Source organism: Pelobates fuscus, chromosome 8, assembly GCF_036172605.1.
Source record: "Pelobates fuscus isolate aPelFus1 chromosome 8, aPelFus1.pri, whole genome shotgun sequence".
Lineage (NCBI taxonomy): Eukaryota > Metazoa > Chordata > Amphibia > Anura > Pelobatidae > Pelobates > Pelobates fuscus.
Genome location: NC_086324.1, coordinates 34,272,612 through 34,293,291, shown reverse-complemented (window position 1 = coordinate 34,293,291; position 20,680 = coordinate 34,272,612). Strand labels below are relative to the sequence as shown.

At 43.6% G+C, this 20,680-nt stretch overlaps 1 protein-coding gene across 2 annotated transcripts in view; it reads left to right on the top strand.

Moving 5' to 3' along the window:
* Positions 1-20,680, top strand: part of KCNH7 (potassium voltage-gated channel subfamily H member 7) — a 294,904-nt gene that overhangs the window by 151,079 nt on the left and 123,145 nt on the right. For both annotated transcript variants that reach the window (XM_063428623.1, XM_063428624.1), the window contains exon 3: positions 77-236. In XM_063428623.1, the coding sequence (XP_063284693.1) occupies positions 77-236 (160 nt within the window). The remainder of the gene's footprint in view (positions 1-76; positions 237-20,680) is intronic.

Sequence of the window (20,680 nt, the reverse complement as noted above, 5' to 3'; positions counted from 1 at the left end):
AAGTACAGATACAATGTATGCGTAAATCGGACATTTATTTAATGTTAATTCTAATAGCATTCTTTTTAATTTTCAGGATCTACATTTATTTGCAGTACCCATATTATACCAGTCAAAAACCAAGAAGGAGTAGCTATGATGTTTATTATGAATTTCGAGTATGTGACGAAAACTGGAAGTCCTTCTTCTTTGGAGAAACGTAGCCATATCCTCCCTATCAAGGTTGAAAATCGTAAGTATGAAATAACATTTTTACATTTTCTTAAAACATATTGTGATTTAATTTCAGTGGAAATGGTGATTGGTTACATAGAGTTGATCTTTCTCTGAATATGTGTTTTTCACTTCATATCTGAGTATCTATAAAGCTCTATTGCTCTCCTTTTTTTGTAAATCTTATTTCAATGTCATCTATCTCATAAATTGTATATATATATATATATATATATATATATTTCCTGGCCATATCCATGGCAGCACAACATTGGGTAGCTCCTCCCTATCCCCATTGGACAGGAATAATAATTAAGCCGTATAAGTACCACCTCCTGCCCCTCCTTCCCCAGTCTTTTTTTCCTGTCCTATCCCTAGGACATGTCGGTCTTTTCAGACTGCTAAAATTTTTTCTTTTATGGCTTACCTGAGGATTAGTTCCTCTGGCCCTTGGGGAGTTCACCCTCTCTCCCCTGGGAAGTCTCCAGTATACGGCCCTGCGCAAAGGTGTCCCCCTGGAGAAAACCCCTTTAGTGACCGGGGGTTTTTTCTTTCCATTTTTCCAGTGATGACATGGAAAGGTACATGGATTACGACTGGTTTCCGGGTTGGTATCCTCCCACCAGGCTCAAGGTAATATTATTTTAGTTTACCTGTTGGTTTTCCTTTCTTTTGGAAAGTAGTTTTTTCGTTAAGCGTTCTGGGGTCTCCCTGCATGGCTCTCGGGAACCTCCTGTGCGCCCGCGCGGTGTGTAGGCGTCTCCTGTGCGCCCACGCGGCGTGTAGCGCCCGCGCGGCGTGTAGGCGTCGCTTGCGCGGCGTGTATGGGTCTCCTGGGCGCCTGCGCGGTTCTGGGGACTCTGGGACGCATGCGCGGAATTCGCGCGCGAATCTGGCCGTTTCGCGCGTCTTTTCGGTCATCTGCGCATGCGCGATGACGTCAGACGCCTTCTTAAAGCGCCAGGCCTCCTTTTTTGTCTAATTTGTATTTTCTGCTTCCTGGAGAGTTTCTGGCACCATTAAGTTCTGTGGATTGTTGATTCTTCGTCTTTTTCTTCTAAAGTAAGTTCTTTTCCTTTCTCTTTGTTGGTTTCCTGTAGTTTTTCTTCTGGGTTATAGTTTCGCTGTTTCATCTATTATTTATAGATGGATTCGCGCTCAGGATCTAGAGAATCAGAATCTTCTCATCATAGTAGGTCACAATCTAAGCGATATAGGTAAGCCATCCAATTTTGGAATTTATTGATACTCTGATATCTAAAAGAGTGGTAAGGTACTAATATTCACGTTTGGTGTATTTCAGTGATAAAAGTACAAAGACTTCAGGATCGTCCAAAGGGAAGTCGCCCAAAAGGACGCTGTGTGTATCCTGTGATAACAGAGCCATAGAAGGGAAACGTCTCTGTTCGAATTGTCTCTCAGCAGCCGCAGGACCTTCTCAGTTAACACCTGACTTTAAGCAGCTTATCAAGCATGCAGTTGCCCGGGGCATCAAAGAGGTTGGTAAGACCCACAAGCGACCTAGATATTCTGAGCCGTCAGATTGGTCTCCTGATAACTCGGAGGATGAGTTCATGGACACGGCTTCGCTGAGAGACTTGGCTTTTTCCTCGGAGGAGGATGCTTTGCCTGATCCTGACTTCCTGATACCTGCGGAGGTGGATCATTTGATTGCTCGGGTCAGAGAAACCCTTACTTTGAAAGAGCCCTCGGAGGAGGAACCCTCTACATCTAACCGCTATTTCTCAGATCTTAGAAAGAAAAGAGCGGCTTTCCCTGTGCATACCACTATTAGTGACCTTATTAAAGAAGAATGGTCCAGGTCCGATAGGAGATCCTCTGCTAAAGGGAAATTCTCCAGATTATATCCGTTTGATCCCAAAGATGCTGAAACATGGGATTTTCCACCCAAGGTGGATGCTGCGGTGGTTAGGCTAGCCAAGCGCACTACCCTGCCAGTGGATGATGCAGGCTCCTTCAGGGATCCAATGGATCGTAAGATGGAATACTGCCTGTCTAAGTCCTATGTAGCCTCAGGCACGAGTCTCCACCCTGCCGTTGCTCTCACGTCTGTTTCAAGAGCTATGAAGGTTTGGCTGCAGGAGCTGGAAGGGGACATCAAGAGGGGCAGGAGCCGTTCCTCTATTGTTGATGCCCTGAAGGATATGCGTCTAGCGATTGATTTCTCTTCGGAGGCCGCAGTGGATCTGGTGAGAAACCTTGCTAGAAATATGTCCTTCTCGGTTTCCTCCAGGCGGGCGCTCTGGCTCAGGTCTTGGGCGGCCGACGCTTCCTCCAAGAATAGTTTGTGTTCTCTCCCATTTCACGGAAACATGTTATTCGGCAAGAATTTGGATGAGTGCATCAAGAGGGCGGCTGAAGGGAATAAAGCCTTTTTACCCCAAGAGAGGAAGTATAAAGGATCCTTTCGCGCCCGGAAAGAGTACCATTCCTTTCGTGACAGTAGGTCCTACAAGCCGGGTAGGGAATACTCCCGATTCCAACCGAGGAGAGGTGCCCCTTCTGGGTACAGAGGAGGCAGGTCTCGTGGGTCGTCTTCCTCTAAGGACCAGAAGAATCTATGACTACGTACGGCCCAAAACCGAAGGTGTCGGGGCTTGTCTTCTCCATTATCTTTCGAGATGGACCATCTCTACAAGCGACGTTTGGGTGCTGGATATTATTCGGAGAGGTTACCTGCTAGAATTCTTCAAGCATCCTCCCAACCGATCCTTTCACCTCACGAAATGGCCAGGGGACAGGGAGAAATGCATGGCTCTACGAAATTTCGTCCATTCCTTGCAGAAGGAGAAGGTCATCGTCCAAGTACCGGCAGGCGAAAGAACTCAGGGATTCTACTCTCACATCTTCTTGACAAGGAAATCCTCAGGGGGTTGGAGACCCATTCTGGATCTGCACAGGCTGAACAAGCATCTGCACGTTCGCAGATTCAAGATGGAATCTCTGCAGTCTATAATAAAGGTTGTGTCACCCAACCAATGGATGCTGTCTATAGATCTACTAGACGCATACTTTCACATACCCATTGCCCGAATCCATCAGAAGTTCCTGAGGTTTGCTGTAGAGGAAGGTCATTTCCAGTTCAGGGCCCTCCCCTTTGGACTGAGCACTGCCCCGAGGACGTTTACAAAGGTCCTGGTTGTTCTCATCGCGGAACTCAGAAAGCAAAACATTGCCATTTACCATTATCTGGACGACGTTTTAATCTTGGGAAACGACGTGGATTCTGTGACATCCCAAGCTATCACCAGCATTCAGTTTCTGCAAGCCCACGGCTGGAAGATCAACGCCAAGAAAAGCCACCTCCACCCGACTCAATCTATGGTTTACTTAGGTGCCCATTTCGACACCCTAAAGGGTACTGTCCAGCTCTCATCAGGGAGAATTCTGAAACTCAGAAAGTTATTGAGAAGAATGCTGAATTCCCCGGTTGCCCCTGCAAAGGCGGTGATGAGCCTCCTTGGTTCTATGTCCTCCACAATAGGTCTGACGAGATGGGCTCAGTGGAGGATGAGACCATTCCAGGCCAACTTCCTGAATCGTTTCCTATCCGGGAACCTGTTCCAGCCCATCAAGCTTCCCCTGAAGGTACGCCATTCTCTGATCTGGTGGCTGAACAGAAAGCACCTAGCCAACGGCTTTCCATTAGGGGATATCGCATGGAGGACCGTGACAACGGACGCCAGCCAGTGGGGTTGGGGCGCTCATTATCTCCACCACTTTGCGCAGGAAGAATGGAATTTCGAGACAAGCAAGGTTCATTCCAATCTGCTGGAACTTCTGGCTGTCCTCAAAGCTTTGAAGCACTTCTCGTCCCAGCTCAAGGGTCAATGGGTGAAGATAAGGACGGACAACTCCACCGTAGTGTCCTATGTCAATCACCAAGGGGGTACCAGGAGCTGCAAGATGATGGTACTGATGAATCACCTGATGTGGTGGGTTCAGAGAAACCTGGCGGGCATTGTAGCCATTCATCTCCCAGGGAAACGGAATCAACTGGCAGATTTCCTCAGCAGATCCAGAATAGATCCGGGGGAATGGTGCCTGGCTCACAGGGTGTTCCGCATGATTGTGGACAAGTGGGGTCTGCCTCAAGTGGACCTTCTAGCCTCTCGGGCCAACAGCAAGGTAGCCCTTTTCTTCACAAAGGAAGAGGACCACCTGGCATTGGGAAGAGATGCCTTATCAAGCCCCTGGAGGTTCTCATTGGGCTATGCGTTCCCCCCGTTTCCTCTAATCCTACCACTCCTGAGGAAGCTGAGATCAGAGCGGGTGTCTCTCATCCTGATTGCGCCTTATTGGCCTCGGAGACCTTGGTTTCCTCTGCTTCTGAGTCTTTCGGTGGAACCTCCTCTCCCACTCCCCAAAGTTGCGGATCTTCTGTTCCAGGGTCCTGTCATTCATCCAGACCCTGTCTCTCTCAACCTTATGGCTTGGAAACTGAAAGGAACCGGCTGTTGAATAGAGGGTTCTCCCAGACCGTGATTGATACTATGCTGAGGGCTCGTAAGCATTCCACTTCGGCCACTTATTATAGAGTATGGGAAGTTTTCTCCAACTGGGCCCTTCGCAGTAATGTGGATGTCCAGAATCCCTCCTCCTCCCATATTTTGGATTTCTTGCAATCAGGCCTTGAGAAAGGACTGAGCTATAACACTCTCAAGGTACACATTTCAGCCTTGTCCGCCCTGACCAGTCATAGATGGGCTCTGGACTCGGATATCATCAGATTCATCAAGGGTGTCCTTCACATGAAACCTCCTATTAAACCGTTTGTCCCTTCCTGGAGTCTCCCCCTGGTTCTGGATGCCATGAAGTTGAAACCTTTTGAACCGTTTGATTCAGTTTCCCTACAGGTTCTTTCTATTAAGACTGCCTTGCTGGTGGCCTTAGCCTCTGGCAGGAGAGTTTCTGAGCTCAGTGCTCTGTCCATCAAAGAGCCTTTTACTATCTTCCACAAGGACAGAGTGGTCCTCCGTACTGTTCCAGTGTTTCGACCCAAAGTCACTTCCTCCTTCCACATCAACGAGGATATTGTTCTTCCGTCTCTGAGGTCGGACGCCCATGGAATGGGGAATTCTGCTGACCTGTCCTCTCTGGATCTAGTGAGATGCCTCCGGATGTATATCGATAGGACTTCTGATTGGCGTTCTTCTGACAGTCTCTTCGTTCTTCATAGCGGCTGTAGAAAGGGCTCTCAAGCTCCCAAATCTGCCATTAGCCGATGGATAGTAGCGGCTATCATTCTGGCTTATCAGTCCGCCGGATATCCGGTCCCTGTGGGTCTTAAAGCCCATTCCACTAGGGCTCTCTCATCTTCCTGGGCAGCCGCTGCTAATGTCTCCCCTGAACTCATCTGTAAGGCGGCTACATGGTCTTCCTCTAACACTTTCATTAGGAACTACCAGATTGATGTTAGAGCAGGGTTGTCTGATCAATTTGCTAAATCAGTCCTGTCTGTATCTAATTCCTGATCTCTGTGTCTGTCACTTGTTGTGGTGTTAATACACTTTGCATTTATGAAATTTTTTGAGTCTGTGTCTCTTTCCCTCCCTGGTTTTATTGCTTGGGTATTACCCAATGTTGTGCTGCCATGGATATGGCCAGGAAAATGGAAAATTTATTCATACTTACCGTAATTTTCTTTTCCTGGTTATATGCCATGGCAGCACAAGGGTCCCGCCCGGGGATATTGCTGGAACACGTGACTGGGGAAGGAGGGGCAGGAGGTGGTACTTATACGGCTTAATTATTATTCCTGTCCAATGGGGATAGGGAGGAGCTACCCAATGTTGTGCTGCCATGGCATATAACCAGGAAAAGAAAATTACGGTAAGTATGAATAAATTTTCCATTATATATATATATATATTAACAGAGCATCATTTTCAAACTGCTGATCATTAGAGCTCCACCTGTTGATTGCAGATATATTGCAAAATACAATGCTTCATGAATGTTACTGCCGAATGACCAAAGTTCACTGATCCATAGCGCTCCCCCTGTTGTTTGCATAGCATATTGCAATATCATATATTTGTTATATTTATGTTTTATGTAGTGTGTGATGTTCACTGGACTCTTTGGGTGTTGATTGTATAACATACTGCGTTACAAAATTATTGTTGAATTCATTTTTAAAGGGAGTCTATCTGCACCCTGACCAGAGAAATTTACTGGGGTAATTATGATGCTAAGAAGTCGTAAAAATAAAAAAAAAATAAAAAAAATTAAATGCTTCTTATTTGGTTTATTTTATTCCTAATCTACAACGTGTGCACATGATGAACAAATATATGGATGACCAAATGAGATATCAAAGCTTTTCAAATTACGTTAGTGGTCAATGTACTGAGCTATGACACCAAACATTTTAGAATATAATAGAGAATATGAGATAATTGTAAAAGGTTTGAGTGCAATGAAAATGTCCTAGCAAAGTAATCACTACAAAAAGTGTCCCTTTAAGGGTGCAACTGTCAAGAGTAATTTTGTGATTTCAAGTAGTGGACTTTGCATTGGTCATTTTTAAGCCAACTCTTTTGTTTTAATTTATTTGGGACTAAAGAAGCTCAAATTAATATTTTTTCCAACTCAGCTGAATTCCAATTTTATCTGTTTTTCACAAAAATTTGCATTTTTTTCTCAAAGTCTTTTTGCGTAATTGCTGTCTAATATCAGTTATAAGTGATCGATTGACTCGTTTTCTTCTGGAATAACAAAACAGATGTTTGCTTGAAACAATATTGTTATCTCCCCATATTTATATATGTAATTCACATAATAGCAACCGAATGCCTAAGAGAAGACAGAGACAGAAGGCTCCAAACATTGTAATAACATTTTCCTTGATAGCGAAGGGCATGTCACACCTAACAAAATTATATTTGCATTTAATTTGGCACAGTTTGATTGAGCTTATGCTAGAAAGAAAACTGATAAAAATCCATCACCATTCAGATTACTGCATCTAAAAATGACACATATTAAAAGACTGAGCTTCTAAAACACTGCAGACAGATTGTAGATTGATCTGTAGAAGTAATGGCAAGATAAGATTATTTTTCCATTCTACGGCCTACTTCATATGGTCTCCATTCTTTTTGCAAACTTGCTGCTGTAAAGTGGACCTGTCATCTACAAATGTGTGGATGACAAGGTACCTGTTTCAGGTAAGATATAAATTAAAGTCTCTTGGACTAATGATGTTAGTGAGTAAAGCATAGTTTTCAAGAGCTATTAACCGTGATTTGATAAAAGTTTAGAGAATTGGAAAAAAGTGTACTTTTTGGTGACTATCTGAGTTATTCACTAAAATGGGAATTTAAGGTGAATTCAAAGTGAATTTTAGATTTAAGGTCAAATTAACCAAACTGGAAACATTCTCTCAGTCAGCTATGATTTCCAATTAGATAATCTGGGATTAAATTAGAAATTTACTCCAAATTCACCATGGATGCTCACTTTTGTAAATAACCCTGTTGATGTTTTCTACTTCAACATGGATATTATGTTAGGAAGTTTTGAAAGTCAATTCCGAGGCCATTACAACTCTGCATTTTATGAATATATCACTAAATGTTACATAAGATGATGTTTGCTTTTTGGCCCATCTGAGGACATCTCGCTTTTTCTAGCATGCAACTGCGAGCGTTCTGGAATTGTATACTACCTGCATTGTAGGACTGTAATACAGTACTCTGAGTGATCTAATTGCAACAACTTCTCTCGTAGTTTGCTTGTGTGTGACAAGCCTTATACCTGACCCTGTAACTTTCCAAAAAAACATAAAAGCTGGGCATTGGGGGTACTGTTGTACTCGTAAGACATCGCTGAACCCAAATACGAGTGTTTTAGAGCAGTAAAATGTATAATGCTAATGATATAATTGGTGAAAGGGTAATTTATTTGTAAAAAATGAAAAAAAAAACTTTTGTGGCTACAGTTTGTGACTAAGTGGCTACTAAAAAAGTCTGGACATACCCCATTTTGAATTCCCTGGGTTCTCTACTTTTGCAAATGGTATGATTGATTTTTATTCCTTAATTTTTATTACTGTGTTAAAGGGAATGTAGGCCCAGCAAACCAATCTGTCAAATTTCAATGTGTAAAAACTGAAAAGGAAAAAGCCCTATATTTCACCCTGTAACTTTCAAAAACCCCATAAAACCTGCACATGGGGGCATCGATGCACTCGGGCAATATCAAAGCATACAAATATGTGTATTTTATTACATTAAAAGCTAACAGTATTTTGACATTTACAATGTACAATGCCATGAAGAACTTGCACTATAACAAAATGTCTTATTTTCTAACACTTTATAGATTGTATTCATATTAAAGGAACACTATAGGATCAGGAACTCAAACATGTATTCCTGACCCTATAGTGTTAAACTACCATTTAGCCCACCCTGACCCCTTCTTGCCTTCCTAATTATAGTAAAAATCGTATTTGAGCCTGCCGCTGCTGGCTCTGCCCCTGTCTGCCTCCTGTCTGATGAAATCATCAAAAGTGGTGGTCTGAGCCAATCACAATGTTTCCCTATAGGATTGGCTGTGGCTGTCAAGGAGGCAGATCAGGGACAGAGCCAGCACTAGTCAAACACAGCCCTGACCAATCAGCATCTCCTCATAGAGATGAATTGAATCAATGCATCTCTATGAGGAAAGTTCAGTGGAGACACTGAATTGCAGTGCTGCTCACTGTACAGCACTGCACCAGGGAGCACCTCTAGTAGCCATCTGAGTGGCCAGTGGAGTTATCACTAGGCTGTAATGTAAACACTGCATTTCTCGGAAAAGATAGTGTTTACAGCAAAAAGCCTGAAGGGAATGATTATACTTACTAGAACAAATTCAATAAGCTGTAGTTGTTCTAATGACTATAGTGTATCTTTAAGTTATAGTTCATGTATAAATATGTAATGGGAAATGAAAGCCCATTCATGTAGAATGAAGGAGGTAAATTATGGTTGAACAAGCATATAGCTCAAATTTTAGGTTTTGATTTAGTCAGAACTTGTCCAATTGACTCCATCCTTAAAATCTGCATATGTATGCATATTAACACGTAACTATATAAAAAAAAAGCAAACATTGCACCATTTACTTGAGTAGTAGAATTGGAAATAAATTCTAAGGATTATTCCTGTATATGTTGACCCCTTAAAAGGTCAATGACTGTCTATGAAAATACCTGTGTTTAATAAATCAATTCTAAAATAGAATGTCCTACTCACGCAAGTACAGTTGAGTTGTATCCAACCACCAACGTTAATTAAGCAAAACATTCCATGTTGAAATAAAGTGGTCAGGGTCCTGATTGTAGTGTCAACAAATAATATTATTTGCGATATAGGGTTAATAACTGAACTATGTAACCAAAAATTATATTTTGAAACGAATCACTAGATGGGTTGTTTTTATTCCTTTTAATATTGAATGTGCAGTATGCATCTAATTGACCTTTTATTGCTGAACAGAAGGAGAACATTGTGATAGCATAACTTTACTTTCAAACAGAACATATCTACAAGAATTCACATTATGGGTTGAATTTTCTTACTGAATAGCAATTCCTCCATTGAGGTAAATGGGACAATTACTATTCAGAGTAAACCCTAACTATGATAAGAGAATCCAGCCCTTTATCAACATAGTCTTAGAACTTGGGCTGTACTAATAATATGTACAAGATACATCATACATATATCCTTTTAATTTAGTGTACAGAGTTTTGCATGGCAATTTTTCAGAAACATATGATACTGGAAAATAAATGTATTTGAATGAAAGATATGAAAAAAAAAACATGTTTTATGTACCGTATATAGAATTATTAATATCTAAACTGCAAGATAATAGATGTGGCAGCAATAATATTCAGTTCATCCAAGCCTATTTTTTAACACTTTGTTATAAAAGCCTTAATTCTGCAAATTGGTTGTAACATCGACACAACTTGCTGTTTATGGTATACACAGGGATATAGACTACTTCTGGATATATACACATGCAGACATATCTGCATTGTCCCACGTGATACAGGTTTAATAGTTTACCAATCACCACATTCATTTGATTATATTAAAATGATAATCCTTCTCTTATCTTCTGTAACTACACCTCCGGGAGCACCATGAGGTGTCATCAGCTATCCTAAAACTATGATGCTCAGCTGATGCTCTCAGCCATTAACTGGATTCTGAATAGAATTCTGCAGCTCTTCAAAGAGAGTCACAAGAAGCCTCACAGCCCAGCGGGGACCCAGGTAAGAGGGCAAACCAATCCTAAGCGGTTTGCCCCATTACGAGGGAACCGTTGGGCCATGAGGCTTCTTGTGGCTCTCTTTGAAGAGCTGCAGAATTCTATCCAGAATTAATTTAATGGTTGAGAGCATCAGCTGACCATCATAGTTTTAGGATGGCTGTTGACACCTCATGGTGCTCCCGGAGGTGTAGTTACACCTTTCGTAGCAAAGGCGTTAAACCAAGCATATACAGACTGCAGGTACCACAACCACCTCCTAACATGATAACCAATACAATGAGATTAGCGTTTATGATGTTTCAAGTAATCATAAATCCATGTGTAGGAGCCATCTGGGAGCCGTATAGCAGGACAGTGGTAGAGGGAATATGACACTCGCAGGGTTACTTACTTAAGAGAGAATTTTGGTCAAGTTCCCTGTGTTTCTCTATTACTGTGCTGCTTCTGCTCCCAGCAGAGACTCACTTGGAAGACAAGAAGAGTGTAGACCAGCCAAGAACACAAAGCATAGAGCAGTCTGACAGCAGTAGAGGGAGGAGTGGCCACCCTCACAAGGTAGCTGCATTATGGAGTGTGAGGCTGGTAGCACACTGCCTGCTCTCCTTCTGTACTGCATTCTATACTGGTATCGTGTTGCAGCCACAAGACCTGAAACCCTTAAAGGGATACCATAGTTGTATTCCTATCACTATAGCACCTTCTTGTGCCCCCCACCCCTCCTCACGGCCTGGCTCCAGTAGATAAAGGGTTAAAAAAAACATTTGTTTACTTACCCTATTCCATCACCTATGTCCCTTGATGCTCCTCCAACCCCGTCCTATGGGGGGATAATGCATGTGCGTGGCGAATGACCCATTAGGCTGTCCCTATGCAGAGCATGAGGACGTCAATCATCAATTAGGAGACTTAAAGTCCGGTAAAAACTCAGAAGCGTCACTAGTGTCTCTCTTAGTGCTGCAATGTAAACATCGCAGTTTCTATAAAACTGCAATGCTTTTCATTGCAGGACGAAATGGGACAGGGATACTGCACCCGGACCATTTCAATGAGATGAAGTAGTCTGGGTGCCTAAAGTGTTATTTTAACTGTCCAGCCTCTTGCCTTCCTCCCAACCAATATTTGAATAAAAGCTCAAAAGTACTGGGAATGGAGCCAGTATACTTTTTTAATGGTGTGCATGTATGCATATTTGTCTGTGTTTGTGTGTGCCTGTCTGTGTCTGTCGGTGACTGTGTGTGACTGTCACTGCCTTCTTGTTTCTGTACGTGTGTCCTTGTCTTTGTATCTGCATGTCTGTATCTCTCTGTGTCTGCCTGTGCCTCTCTCTATGTGTACCTGTCTGTCACTGTCTGTGCCTTTATGTGCCTGTCAATCTTTCTGTACCTGCCTGTGCATGTCTGTGTATGTTTGCTTTGTATGCATATATATGTGTGTGTGTGTGTGTGTTGTTGTATGGCTGTGTCTGTACCTACCTGCTTGTTCCCATCTTTGACTGTTGATGGGGGTATTTATAGACCCTAGAAATGCTCCTGCCCAGTGCAAATATTACCATTGTGCTTAAAGCATGTTGCCTATATACGGTATGTTGAGTGGTGGAAGCATTTGTCAGTTTATGATGTTTATGCTAACAAAAATGGGAAATCACTAATAAAGAGAGATGTACAGAAGTGTAATATTGCAATTCCTAAAGCTAGTCCTTAAATGCTTAATGGTTTTTTTATTGATCTATAATGCTTCCTACCATTATGTGAGTGACGTGTATCATTTACTCAAAGAGAGTGAGATGTGAGTGAATTTATGTTTAAACCTAGCACCTTGTGCTTTAAAAGCTCATTACATTGCAATTTCATGTCACTAAGTACCGTAGGAAGTAACAGAAATTATTCTAGAGAATACATTAAGTTCCATTAAAATGGACTGTAAATAAAATAAATCAGTCAATTTAAATTTTTTAAACATTTCATAATAATCTGTGTTATACTACTTGTAAATAATACATAACTGTTTTTTAACTATTTTTAATACTTTTAAACCAAATCAGTCCGTAAAAAAAATAAAAAAAATCTTCTTGTGAATTATAAAATATAGATTTTTTATAGTGTTTGTGTCACAGGTTAGTATCCAAACAGATAGATAAAGCCTGGAACTAGTTGGCTAGACAGCAAAATTTATAATTTATCCACCAGACTGCTGCTACAGAAACAGAGACTTCCTCACGCAACCGGACCTTCTATCAGGGTAATTACCCCAATATAAGGACTCACGGTTGAGTGTTGGCAATGACCCTTAATGGGTATTCAGTCTAAGTTGGCACACTGCTTGCCATTCAATAATATTCAGAATTATCAATTTAAAACTATTTTCTCTAGTGTTCCTGGGGGACATCCCATTACAATTAAACTAAATGAATTGCATTTAATGAAATTTTAAACCCAAATTGCTCCAATCCAACCAAAATAAACTTATACTTGCAGTTTATGCTCCTAATAGGTTTGTGCTTTATGAATCATATAAGGAGAAACTAGAAGAATTATGGGATAATTATTGATAATAGGCTGACAATGTTATTCTATAAATTGAATTAGAATTGTCAGGAACTCAAATATATATTTCAAAGTTAAGCACACATTAGAGAAGCAAATATATTTCTGTCATGGATTTTTTTTACGGTTTGATATTTTGGCCTAACTTTTGACAGTTTTTATAAAGCATTGATCGAGCGCATCATTAGAAGCATTTATGCCAAGCTCAGGATGCTGTTGGCCAGCATGCATGATTGGTAGGCAGCCTGACATGCATTCATGCCAGGCAGCCTTCCAACTTTGGGCAGATATGCCTCCTTTTTTGGCATGTTCGTCCCTTTCGGGAGTTTGGGTTACATGTTCCACGTCAGTGGCCCACCTTTTTACACCACCCATTGACTTCCTCCTTCACTGGACACTGATGTTAGGGGATATGGATTTACTTGAAAGATGAAAGCATGAATTAGAGAAAGCTTAGCATATTTTAAGAGAGTCTGAGTTTTCTTACAGCTGCATCCTGTTAGTTTACCTCCGGCAACATCTCCACTAGATACATAACCCTTGAGAGGTATGACTGTTTTTGTGTTTTTGGTCGATAAGATTCTGTACCTAGGCCCCTCATAATTGCCAGCACCAGGCCCACTGGGCTCTTAATCTGGCCCTGATAATGGCAATCATCAGTTCCGTAGCAGGTCCTAATATTAGTTAAATTCAAGCTCAGATGAACAACAACACATTACACCTTGTCATGATTTATTTAACAAAAATAAAGCCAAAATGGAGAAACCATGTGTGAAAAGCACCCTTACTGCTACCATAGGAATTAAGAGGCTAAGTAGCAGACAGGTGCTGCTAATCAAGTGCCCTTGATTAATTAATCATCAGTAGTGATGCACCGAACTGTTCGCTGGCGAATAGTTCCTGGCGAACATAGCGTGTTCGCGTTCGCCACGGCGGGCGAACACATGCGCGGTTCGATCCGCCCCCTATTCATCATCATTGACTAAACTTTGACCCTGTGCCTCACAGTCAGCAGACACATTCCAGCCAATCAGCAGCATACCCTCCCTTCCACACCCTCCCACCTCCTGTGCAGCATCCATTTTAGATTAATTCTGAAGCTGCATTCTTAGATAGAGGAGGGAAAGTGTAGCTGCTGCTCATTTGATAGGGAAATGTATAGCTAGGCTAGTGTATTCAGTGTCCACTACAGTCCTGAATGACTCATCTGATCTCTGCTGTAAGGACAGCACCCCAAAAAGCCCTTTTTATGGCTAGAACATCAGTCTGCTTTTTTTTTTTTTGTGTAATCTAATTGCAGTTGCCTGCCTGCCTGCCAGCTTCTTTGTCAGGCTCACAGTGGATACTGTGCCCACTTGCCCAGTGCCACCACTCACAAATATCTGGTGTCACAATAGCTTGCATTTAAAAACAAAAATAAATTTTTCACTGTGATAGATTAATTAGCAGTTAGTTGTCTGCAAGCATCTGTGTGTCAGGCCAACAGCGTGTACTCTGCCAGTGTGCACAGTGCCACTCATATCTGGTGGCACAATAGCGTGCATTTAAAAACCCACAAACTTTTTTTTCACTGTCATAGATTGAATAGCAGTTAGTTGTCTGCAAGCGTCTGTGTGTCAGGCTCACAGTGGACACTGTGCTCACTTGCCCAGTGCCACCACTCATATCTGGTGTCGCAATAGCGTGCATTTAAAAAAAACAAAAAAACTTTTTCACTGTTATAGATTGAATAGCAGTTAGTTGTCTGCAAGCATCTGTGTGTCAGGCCAACAGCGTGTACTCTGCCAGTGCACAGTGCCACTCATATCTGGTGGCACAATAGCGTGCATTTAAAAACAAAAAACGTTTTTCACTGTTATAGATTGAATAGCAGTTAGTTGTCTGCAAGCGTCTGTGTGTCAGGCCAACAGCGTGTACTCTGCCAACCTCTGCCAGTGCACATTGCCACTCATATCTGGTGTCACAATAGCGTGCATTTAAAACACAAAAACTTTTTTCACTGTTATATATTGAATAGCAGTTACTTGTCTTCAAGCGGGTGTGTCAGGCCTACAGTGTGTACTCTGCCAACCTCTGCCAGTGCACATTGCCACTAATATCTGGTGTCACAATAGCGTGCATTTAAAACCAAAAAACTTTTTTCACTGTTATAGATTAAATAGCAGTTAGTTGTCTTCAAGCGGGTGTGTCAGGCCTACAACGTGTACTCTGCCAACCTCTGCCACTGCACAGTGCCACTCATATCTGGTCTCACATTAGCTTGCATGCATAGTACCACTAATCCAAATAAAAATGACAGGCAGAGGCAGGCCACCCCGCAGGGGCCATCGTGGTCGTGGTGCTGTGATTCCCTTTTGCCCTAGAATAATGCCCAGTTTTCAGAGGCCACGTACCCTGAACTTGAAAAGTTCTGAGGACATAGTTGACTGGCTAACACAGGACACCCAATCTTCTACAGCTTCCGCTCGGAACCTTAACGCACCATCCTCCTCCAGCTTAGCTTCGGGCACCTCTCAAGATACCACTCACCCGCCTGCCGCCACCACCAACACTAGCACCACAGCCGCTTCACTTGGTATGTCAGAGGAGTTATTTACACATCCGTTTGAAGAAATGAGTGATGCGCAACCATTATTGCCAGAGGATGTAGATAACAGGGATATGTCTCAGGCAGGCAGCATTACACACATGGGTGTACGGTGTGATGATGATGATGTTGTACCCGCTGCTGCTTCCTTTGCTGAGTTGTCAGATACAAGTGAAGCGGTTGATGATGACGATGCGTCCATAGATGTCAAGTGGGTACCCGCTCGGCAAGAAGAAGAACAGGGCGAAAGTTCAGATGGGGAGACAGAGAGGAGGAGGAGACGAGTTGGAAGCAGGGGGAGGTCGTCGCAAGGAGCTAGTGGCACAGTCAGACAGCATGCATCGGCACCCGGGGTCAGCCCGACAGCACGCCAATCAACGCATAGAATTCCACCACCAGAATGCCGTCATTGCAGAGCTCAGCAGTGTGACATTTTTTTTGTGTGTCTGCCTCTGACAACAGCGATGCCATTTGCAACCTGTGCCAAAAGAAACTGAGTCGTGGGAAGTCCAACACCCACCTAGGTACAACTGCTTTGCGTAGGCACATGATCGCACATCACAAACGCCTATGGGATCAACACATGAGTACAAGCAGCACACAAACTCAAAGCCGCCATCCTCCTCCTGGTCCAGCATCTTCAGCCACGTCAACCATTGCTGTCCTCCTTGCCCCCTCTCAACCATCCGCCACTCCGTTTCTCGCCTTGAGCAGTTCCCGCTCATCTACCCACATTCAGGTGTTTGTGACTATTGGGATACCGCAGTGGAAGGTACCCGGACGAAATTTCTTTGCACAAAAGGCAATCCCCAACCTGTACTCGATTGTGCAAAAGGAAGTAATGGCATGTCTGGCACACAGTGTTGGGGCAAGGATCCACTGATACCTGGTCTGCAAAGCATGGTCAGCGCAGGAATATCACCTACACTGTGCATTGGGTAAACCTGCTGACGGCTGCCAAGCATGGAATGCGTGGCTCTGCAGAGGAGTTGGTGACACCGCCACGACTTGCAGGCAGGCCTGCTGCCACCTCCTCTACTCCTCCTACTCCATCCTCTTCCATAACCTCCTCGGCTGAGTCCTCTTCTGCTGCTGCGTCTTTCTCCACATCAACAGCACCCCCCAGCTCCCCAGGTACTATTCCACATCCCGGATACGGCAGTGTCACGCCGTCTTGGGTTTGACTTGCTTGAAAGCAGAGAGTCACACCGGACAAGCACTCCTGTCCGCCCTGAACGCACAGGTGGAAAAGTGGCTGACTCCGCAGCAACTGGATATCGGCAAAGTGGTTTGTGACAACGGAACAAATTTGTTGGCGGCATTGAAGTTGGGCAAGTTGACAAATGTGCCGTGCTTGACACATGTGTGTAATCTGATCGTACAATGCTTTGTGCATAAGTACACAGGCTTACAGGATGTCCTGGAGCCGGCCAGGAAGGTGTGTGGCTATTTCAGGCGTTCCTACATGGCCATGGCGCACTTTGCAGATATCCAGCGGCGAAACAACATGCCAGTGAGGCGCTTGATTTGCGACAGCCCGACACGTTGGAATTCAACACTCCTAATGTTCGACTGCCTGCTCCAACAAGAAAAAGCCGTTAATGAATATTTGTATGACCGGGGTGCTAGGACAGCCTCTGGGGAGATGGGAATTTTTTTGCCATGTTACTGCTTCAGTGCAGCAGGAGGTCACTGAGAAGAGAAGTCGCCTAGGTAAAAAAAGTCTAGATTACCTCACCTTTATTAAGATGAATGAGGGATGGATCCTGAAGGGACTGACAGTGGGCGATACATTCAACTAAAAAAGGCCTGATGAGATGAGCTGCCTTGGACTAAAAATGGTGACCCTATGTAGGAGGAACAGTCCCTATTCTGCTTTGTGTTAGTGTGTATCAGGGTCTCTGAGGACAGGTGTCAATCCATATCTGCCAAGTGACCCTATGTAGGAGGAACAGTCCTTATTCTGCTCTGTGTCAGTGTGTATCAGGGTCCCTGAGGACAGGTGTCAATCCATATCTGCCAAGTTACCCTATGTAGGGGGAACAGTCCCTATTCTGCTCTGTGTCAGTGTGTATCAGGGTCCCTGAGGACAGGTGTCAATCCATATCTGCCAAGTGACCCTATGTAGGGGGAACAGTCCATATTCTGCTCTGTGTCAGTGTGTATCAGGGTCCCTGAGGACAGGTGTCAATCCATATCTGCCAAGTGACCCTATGTAGGGGGAACAGTCCCTATTCTGCTCTGTGTCAGTGTGTATCAGGGATCCTTAGGATAGGTGTCAATCCATATCTGCCAAGTGACCCTATGTAGGGGGAACAGTCCCTTTTCTGCTCTGTGTCATTTTGTATCAGGGTCCCCGAGGACAGGTGTCAATCCATATCTGCCAAGTGACCCTATGTAGGGGGAACAGTCCCTATTCTGCTCTGTGTCAGTGTGTATAAGGGTCCCTGAGGACAGGTGTCAATCCATATCTGCCAAGTGACCCTATGTAGGGGGAACAATCCCTATTCTGCTCTGTGTCAGTGTGTATCAGGGTCCCTGAGGACAGGTGTCAATCCATATCTGCCAAGTGACCCTATGTAGGGGGAACAGTCCATATTCTGCTCTGTGTCAGTGTGTATCAGGGTCCCTGAGGACAGGTGTCAATCCATATCTGCCAAGTGACCCTATGTAGGGGGAACAGTCCCTATTCTGCTCTGTGTCAGTGTGTATCAGGGATCCTTAGGATAGGTGTCAATCCATATCTGCCAAGTGACCCTATGTAGGGGGAACAGTCCCTTTTCTGCTCTGTGTCATTTTGTGTCATTTTGTATCAGGGTCCCCGAGGACAGGTGTCAATCCATATCTGCCAAGTGACCCTATGTAGGAGGAACAGTCCTTATTCTGCTCTGTGTCAGTGTGTATCAGGGTCCCTGAGGACAGGTGTCAATCCATATCTGCCAAGTTACCCTATGTAGGGGGAACAGTCCCTATTCTGCTCTGTGTCAGTGTGTATCAGGGTCCCTGAGGACAGGTGTCAATCCATATCTGCCAAGTGACCCTATGTAGGGGGAACAGTCCATATTCTGCTCTGTGTCAGTGTGTATCAGGGTCCCTGAGGACAGGTGTCAATCCATATCTGCCAAGTGACCCTATGTAGGGGGAACAGTCCCTATTCTGCTCTGTGTCAGTGTGTATCAGGGATCCTTAGGATAGGTGTCAATCCATATCTGCCAAGTGACCCTATGTAGGGGGAACAGTCCCTTTTCTGCTCTGTGTCATTTTGTATCAGGGTCCCCGAGGACAGGTGTCAATCCATATCTGCCAAGTGACCCTATGTAGGGGGAACAGTCCCTATTCTGCTCTGTGTCAGTGTGTATAAGGGTCCCTGAGGACAGGTGTCAATCCATATCTGCCAAGTGACCCTATGTAGGGGGAACAATCCCTATTCTGCTCTGTGTCAGTGTGTATCAGGGTCTCTGAGGACAGGTGTCAATCCATATCTGCCAAGTGACCCTATGTAGGGGGAACAGTCCCTATTCTGCTCTGTGTCAGTGTGTATAAGGGTCCCTGAGGACAGGTGTCAATCCATATCTGCCAAGTGACCCTATGTAGGAGGAACAGTCCCTATTCTGCTCTGTGTCAGTGTGTATCATGGTCTCTGAGGACAGGTGTCAATCCATATGTCAAGGTGTCAATATGTCATATGTCAGGTGTCAATCCATATCCATTGTGATTTAGGAATGTTAGGTGATTTATGCCCTTTATGGATTAAAACCAGACTCTGCATCAACTGTGTAATTTTCCATGGGAGTTTTGCCATGGATCCCCCTCCGGCATGCCACAGTCCAGGTGTTAGTCCCCTTGAAACAACGTTTCCATCACTATTGTGGCCAGAAAGAGTCCCTGTGGGTTTTAAAATTTGCCTGCCCATTGAAGTCAATGGCGGTTCGCCCAGTTCGCTGGTTCGCGAACGTTTGAGGAAGTTCCCGTTCGCCAGTAGCGAACCGAAAATGTTATGTTCGCGACATCACTAATCATCAGCAAGTGTGGCCACCTCTATAAAAGCCAACATTTTAGCATTTTGCTGGTCTTGAGCATTCAGGTGTGTGTTTACATAATGCCAAGGAGGAAAGACATCAGCAATGATCTTGGAAAAGCAATTGTTGCTGCCCATGAAACTGGGAAGAGTGATAAGGCCATTTTCAAACAATTTAAAGTCCATAATTCTACAGTGAGAAAGATTATTCAAAAGTGTAAAACATTCAAGACAGTTGTCAATCTTGCCAGGAGTGGATGTCTCAGCAAACTCACCCCAATGCTCAGAAAAATTGTGAAAAACCTAGGAGTTACATCTCAGATTTTACAGGCCTCAGTTAGTATGTAAAATGTTAAAGTTCATGACAGTACAATTAGAAAAAGACTGAACAAGTATGGTTTGTTTGGAAGACTTGCCAGGGGCAATCCTCTTCTCTCTAAAAAGAACATGACTTAGGTTTGCAAGTTGCATCTGAACAAAAATCCAAATTTTTTCAGCAATGTCTTTTAGGCAGATAGGATCAAAGTGGAAATGTTTGGTCTTATGCTCAGCACCACGTTTGGTGGAACCAAACACAGCATATCAGCACACCTCATACCAACTGTCAAGCACTGTGGTGGAGGGCTTGTGTTGCAGCCACAGGACCTGGTAACCTTGCAGTTATTGAGTCAACCATGAACTTCTCTGTTTAACAAAGTATTCTAGGGTCAAATGTCAAGCCATCTGACTGACAGCTTGGCTGGAATATGGTCATGCAACAGGACAATGATCCCAAGCACACAAGCAAATCTACAACAAAATAGCTGACAAAGAAAAGAATTAAGATGTTGCAATGGCCCAGTCGAAGTCCAGATCTCAACCGATTAAAATGCTGTGGCAGGACCTTAAGAAAGCTGTGCATAAACAAATGCTAGTCACATTCTATCTTTCTATAGCTGAAGTGGTAGAAGTTAACACAGTAATGGAGTTTAAGCATGCGTGGGATAGGCATAAGGCTATCCTAGATATAAGATAAGACCAGGG